Below are 6987 nucleotides of genomic sequence, written 5' to 3' on the forward strand. Positions count from 1 at the left end.
CGCGGGGACGGCGCGAGGGCGGGGCTCCCGGGGCGCTGCGGGCTGTGGGGCCGCGCTCCAGCTCCTCCACATATTTGAGGAAGTCCAGGTCCAGGTAGAAGCCGTAGGGCGTTTCCACCGAGTAGGGAGAGCTCGTACTGTGGACGCCCTTGGTTGGGCCCGAGCACAGAGAAGTGCCACCCAGGTCTGCAGGCACAATGGGGGCATGGAAGGGTCATGCAGCGTGTCTTCCACTACCCCACCACGTGCCTCATGACTGTCAGAGCATACACCCACGTTCAAGGCTCGCACACCTATCTGCACCCAAATAGTTATTCTGCCATGCATTATTGAGCACCTGCTGTGTGTCAGGCTCTTTTGTAGGCCCTGGGGACACAGCGGTGAACAGGACAGGCATCCCTCCCTTCTTGTAGGAAGCAGATAAACATAATGATTAGGAAAAATAATAACAGCAGATAAAATAGGAAATAACTGGAGGGCGTAAGACTGGCTCTGGTTGTCAAGGGTTGTTTCCCATGGAGAGGACTTAAAAGTTGCATTCTGGATGATGAGGAGGAAGCAGCTAGGGACAGAGCTTCTAGAAGAAAATAGTACAAGGAAAAACCTTTGGTGGGACGGAGGAGGGTCAGCTGGAGGCACAACAGGGTAGAGGCCAGGGTGTCCTGAAGAGACTAAAGGGCCTGCAGGAGGTTTAAGCAGGATCATGACATTGTCCAGTAGACTTTGGAATGGGCCTTCTGGCCACTGTGTAAAGGAAGGACCTTCAGGGCTGTGTCCATTTGGTACCCATATGTGGATCTGTGCACATGCATGTATCCCATTTGCACACTCACCAGGCAGGTTCTGATTCAGGGCAAACTTGGCCATGTTTTCTCCAGTGGCTGCTGGACAGACCCTGAAAATGGGCCCCAGAGGGAGTGAGGGTGGGGCCAGGCCCTGTCCCTTTGGCATGAGCCTCAGGCTCATGTTTGAGTCTGAATAAACAGACCCAAGAGCTTTGCTTCATCATCACTCCCATGCTCTCTCTTTCTTCTCCCTGAAAAGAACTTGAAACTTTGGATTGAATGAATGAAAGTAGGGATCCTCAGGTCTCAATTTGCTGGGCAGGAGACAGGAAAAGGATGAAGTGAAAAGAGGAAGAGAAACAAGAAAACAAGAGTAGCTAGGAGTGAGATAGGCAGGCATTACACAGACTGGGGTTTCTGTTAACTCTTGGGTAAGATTAGAAACCCATACTCAAGGGGGTGGGGGAATGGGTAAACTCACACCTGCTGAGTGCACAGCACGCTATCTGGGTGAAGGGCACACTTGTAACTTTGACTCAATCTGTACAAAAACAATGTATATAAGCAAAACGCATGTACTCCCTAATATTCTGAAATTTAAAAATTAAGAGAAATCTAAAACCGGGCATGGTGGGTCATACCTGTAATCCTAGCACTCCAGGAAGCCAAGTGGGAGAATCACTTGAGGTCAGGAGTTTGAAACCAGTCTGAGCAAGAGTGAGACCCCCATCTACAAAAAAAATAGAAAAAACTATTGGGAAGTGGTGACATGCACCTATAGTCTCCCCTACTGGGGAGGCTGAGGTGGGAGGATCACTTGAGCAGAGGAGTTTGAAGCACTGTGACTACACTCCACCATGGTGACAGAATAAGACTCTATCTCAAAAAAAGAAAATGGAAGAAAAAAGAAATCCATGCTCAAAGAAGTGGGCTATGAGCCTTAAGAGAAAGAAGAATAAGAGTTGGAAGCCCTGGCTCAGTGCCCGTAGCACAGTGGTTATGGTGCCAGCCACATACACCAAAGGTGGTGGGTTTGAACCCAGCCTGGGCCAGCTAAACAAGAGCTAAACAACTGAACAAAACATAGCTGGGCGTTGTTGGTGGATGCCTGTAGTCCCAGCTACTTGGAAAGCTGAGGCAAAAGAATCGCTTATGCCCAAGAGTTTGAGGTTGCTGTGAGCTGTGTCGTTACAGCACTCTACAGAGGGCGACATAGACTCTGTCTCAAAAAAAAAAAAAAAGTAGGAAGCCCTTCATGGCTTCATTAAAAACTCATCTGGATGGCTCGGCACCTGTGGCTCAAGTGGCTAAGGTGCCAGCCACATACACCTAAGACAGCAGGTTCGGATCCAGCCTGGGCCCGCCAAACAACAATGACAGCTGCAACCAAAAGATAGCAGGGCATTGTGGCGGGCGCCTGTGGTCCCAGCTGCTTGGGCGGCTGAGGCAGGACACTCTCTTGAGCCCAGGAGTTGGAGGTTGCTGTGAGCTGTGATGCCACAGCACTCTACCCAGGGGGATAGCTTGAGGCTCTGTCTCAAAAATAAATAAATAAATAAATAAAAACTCATCTGGACAGATTCAGCATTTATACACAGAGGGTGTAAAAAAGTGTATACACATTTTAAGAAAGAAAAAAACTGTATTAAAATTGTAATACTTAAGCCATGTTTGACTTCTGCAATTATAAGAGATAACAAGATACAATATAGGAGATAATGAATGTTATTGGTACATATTGAATATTACAATTTAATAAAGTTTTTCCTTTCTTAAAATGCACATAATTTTTTGGCACTCTGTGTACATATAGATACACGTATATATGAACAGGATATTTGAATATTTTTTTCCCTTAGAAAAATGCAAACAATGTAATTGTGCATCTGAATTTTTTTCTTTTTTGAGACAGAATCTCACTATGCTGCCTTCATTAGAGTATCATGGCATCACAGCTCACAGCAACCTCAAACTCTTGGGCTTACGTGATTCTCTTGTCTCAACCTCCCAAGTAGCTAGGACTACAGGTGCCTGCCACAGCACCTGGCTATTTTTTGTTGTTGTTGTAGTTCTCATTGTTGTTCTAGCAGGCACGGGCTGTGTTTGAACCTGCCAGCCCCAGTGTTTATAGCCACACTGAGTGATGGGCGCCAAACCTGTGTGCAGCTGAATTTTTATTAAAGAAACTTGGGAGACCCTTGTAGGAATATTGGAAAACTATGGGCTGGATATACTGAGGATGCAGATCAGTGGACACTTGTCTCCCTGGAATGTCTCCATTGTAGTGCCACAGGGCTTTGCCCTTGGCTTGTAAGAGCTTGTAATGGTACCACAAGCACCCAGGTTGTCAGAGCTGTGCCTATTCATGGGTCTGGCTTTGAAAGAGACTCTTCAGGAGACATAATGGAAGCTCTGAGAAAATAAGGAATGTTGGGCTACATCAAATAATGTAATATTTAACAAGGACAAATATTAAGTCCAGAACTTTGGTTCAAAAAGGATGGAATGGGCAATATGGGACTTTGGTAAGCCCACATGGAAAAACCTTGAGGGAGCAGAAGTTCGCTTGTATTGAGTGCCCACTTTATGCCCTGCCAGAGTAAATGTAGAGGGGCTCCTCTACAATCCTGCAAGGTAGATATTATCATTCACATTCTACAGATGGGGAAACTGAGGTGCAGAGCAATTAATTTAATCATCTATGGGAAATAAATGCCCTTGAATTGGGCTCAGTCCAGCTCCTGGCAACTCCTTGCTAGCAGAGCCCAGACACAACGTCTCACTACCCTCTTGCCTGTCTAGTCCTGCCAGACTAGATTCACACTTTTCTCTGGCCCACTGCCATCTGCACTAAGCACCTGGTGACCCTCCCTGCTGACTTTCACATTCCAAGTGACTGCCTATGTGCCTGACACTACCAAGCAGTGAGTACCCTTCAGCCTGTCTGACTCACCACCCTGCTCCACGGATGGGGGGACCACTTCCATGAGTCCCTGACACCTCCCTTCCCACTCCAAGGTCAGATGGGGGAGCCCTTTCCAGTCCCCAAGCAGCTGTTTCCCATCCCCTCACACCAGCTGCAAGGGGTGGACCAGCAGGGCAGCAGGTCATCCCAGAGGACAGCCAGTGCCTCTCATGGCTTGTTTTCAGGAAATTGTGAGGGAAGAACTGGGTTGTGGAAAAAGCTGAGATCAAGGCTCAGGGGTCTGCATCTGCCTTTCTCATGACTGGCTGTGTGACTCAGTGAGGTCAGCTCCCTCTTCCAGTGACCTGATCACATCTAAATCTGAGCCATGGGATCTCAGAAAACAACAGTGGGTTGTTCTAAGACCTAAACCAGCTGGAGCAGCCAGACCCAGAGGCAGGGCTGAAAAACGGGTGGATGCCCCCAGAATGGCAAATAATGATAACAACAACACTTTTGGCATTTACTATGACCCAGCCTCTATTCTAGCAATTTATGGGTATTGAGATATATATATATTTTTAATCCTAGCTAAACCCTCTGAGATTGGCCTATTATCATTGTCTTTCTTCCATTGTACAAATGGAGAAACTGAGCTGCGATTAAATGTCCTGTCCAAGGTCACACATGGACAGAGGCAGGATTTGAACCCACATAGCTTGGTCAGGGTCCCTAAATTGGCCCCTAAAATTGAATGACTTCTAAAAGCAGCCCCTTTCCCTTGCCAGGGAGCCTGTAAACGTTTGGCCCTCCCAGGATGCGCCCATGTCAGTCTCTCCGCCTATGCCCCTGATTGGGACTGGGGGATGTAGAAGGACGGGGTCACATCTCTGCCTCCAGGGGCTGCAGACTCCCTGGAGTGGGGGCCCCTCTGCTCTGCTCCTGACCTCCCAGGTCACCGGCTCCAAGCCCTGGCTGTCACTGCTAGATCCGGATCCTCTGCCTGAGACCCCCTCATTAGGCCGTCAGAGCTGACGCCATACGCCCCTTCTCCCGCCCCAGGGACTATTTCGGGACGCTCAGCTACAATCATGAAACCAGAGGGGTGGGGAACCTGGCAGGCCTCCGCGGATCTCGGTCCTGGGGAGGGGCGCCTTACAGAAGGCCCGAGGTTGTGGCAACCACAGTATTGGGGCGGAACCCTCAGACCCCTGAGGTGCGTGTGTAGGTAAGCTGTGGACAGAAGGACAGGGTGCTCAGGTCAGCAGCACATCCACCCCCCTTCCAGGTCCTCCTCGCAGAGACAGGGCAGTTTCCTACAGGAAGCGCCGCAGGGCGGTCCCATCCGCTACCCATTGTCTACAGGTCTGGGGACCATCCGTCCCTCCCAGCAACTCCGCTTCCGCATCACCCTCCCACACCCAGCCCAGCTGGAGGGGCTGGACGCTGGACTCCCAGCCGTCCCGGGCAATGCTCAGAAAGGGTCCCAGGACCATTGGGCCGCTAGGAGGAGAACGACCCTCCCCCAGCTGGCCCCTGAAGGACGTGAAGGGGTGGTCTCAGGATTCCAGAGACCCCCAGTTCTGCTTGCTACCCACCTGGGGTTCCCAATGCAAAAGGGTCCTCGCCGGGGAATACGGCGCCTGCCCCGTAGCAGAGCGCTGCATCCACAGACGGACTGGAAGCGCACAGCCGCGTAGGGTCTCTGTTCGCACCCAGATCCCTCCCTAAGCCCGGATGGGTGTCCCGGCAAGCTGGCGCTTTACCTGAAGCCGCAGCCACAGCCGCGCCGCATCCGAGCCTGCCCTCTCGAGGCTCTGAAACTGCTTATCAAGGCTTTGACTCTAACTGACGGCCACATCAGCCAACCATCCCTCCAGGCTCTCCAAGCTGTCCAATGGTGAGGTGAGGTGGGACTCAGGAGCCGAACTTGGAGTGTGGGTGCAGCTGGGGGCGTGGCCTGAAGTGACACTCCCCAAGGGAGGGCCAGCGAGCCGGCGGCACCTGGGCCCCAACTTCGGTCAAGTCCATCCCTGCACTGGGCTGAGGAACTTAGATTTGACCCACAAGGCACTAGGGAGCCATGGCAGGACTCTGAGCAGAAGACTAAACTCAATGGGATTTGTGTAACTAGTGCTTATTTACCAGCGGCTGCGTGAGGTACCAGGACTCTGGAACGTTACCACCTCAGGGCCTTTGCACATGCTATTCCACCTTCCTGAAGTATTTTTCCTTGTTCATGCTCACGTGGCCACCCTCTCCTACTTTTTTTTAATATTTAATTTAAATTTATCTTATATATTTATATTTATTATATATATCTAATTTATTCACTAATTAAGTCAACATTTCTTGTTCTGTTTTATGTATAAAATTTGATTCCCATCCAATATCATTGTGCATGCTTTGAGAGAACTTAATTCTTTTTTCTTAACATATACATGTGTTTATTAGGTTTCCACTTTTTGCCTTCATAAAATTAAAAAGGCTTAAAATTTAATAACAATAACACTGTTTAAGATAAGGACTAGAAACAAAAACCTCGTAAAGAATGAACAAAGAGGCTCGGTGCCTGTGACTCAAGTGGCTAAGGCACCAGCCACATACACCTAAGGTGGCGGGTTCAAATCCAGCCCGGGGCCCACCAAACAACAATGACGGCTGCAACCAAAAAATAGCCCGGCGTTGTGGCGGACACCTGTGGTCCCAGCTACTTGGGAGGCTGAGGCAGGAGACTCGCTTGAGCTCAGGAGTTGGATGGAGGTTGCTGTGAGCTGTGATGCCATAGCACTCTACCCAGGGCAACAGCTTGAGACTCTGTCTCAAAAAAAAAAAGAATGAACAAAGATAAATACATTGAGAAAAGAAATCAGATGATTGCTGCATCAAAATATTAAGCAACAATAATAATAATGCAGAGAAAGTAGCATTCACATTGTCAAATAAGAGTATGCCTATTATAGAATGCTTTGACTCAGGTTCAGTATGGAGTCATCAGTTAACTTCTTTTTTTCCTTTTTTTCCCCAAAGCCTCAAAAAACAAACAACTAAAATTTATAAATAAAAGTAAAAGATAATTTTAAAAAACAGATCATGCCAAATCTTCTAGACAATAGAAAAAGAAGAAATACTTCAAAATCATTCTACTTCATCTGGATACACTGATATTAAAATTGGAGAAAATATATTATTATAAAAGGGAAATTACAAATATATTTCACTTGTAAATGAGGATACAATATCCTAAACAACATATTACCAGGTTGAATTAAAAATTAATGTTTAGGCTCAGCGCCT

At 48.2% G+C, this 6987-nt stretch overlaps 1 protein-coding gene across 1 annotated transcript in view; it reads right to left on the reverse strand.

The window, feature by feature from the left end:
• Positions 1-867, reverse strand: part of KANK3 (KN motif and ankyrin repeat domains 3) — an 11405-nt gene extending 10538 nt beyond the window's left edge. Inside the window, exons 1-2 of the mRNA XM_023515408.1 lie at positions 834-867; positions 1-213 (exon numbers count right to left, since the gene is read on the reverse strand). The exon at positions 1-213 is cut by the window's left edge and continues 1137 nt beyond it. Coding sequence (XP_023371176.1) covers positions 1-213; positions 834-867 — 247 coding nt within the window. The remainder of the gene's footprint in view (positions 214-833) is intronic.
• Between the last annotated feature and the right edge of the window lie 6120 nt (positions 868-6987).

This window comes from Otolemur garnettii, unplaced genomic scaffold, assembly GCF_000181295.1.
Source record: "Otolemur garnettii isolate 467f Iridium unplaced genomic scaffold, OtoGar3 scaffold00071, whole genome shotgun sequence".
In the NCBI taxonomy this organism is placed as follows: Eukaryota; Metazoa; Chordata; class Mammalia; order Primates; family Galagidae; genus Otolemur; species Otolemur garnettii.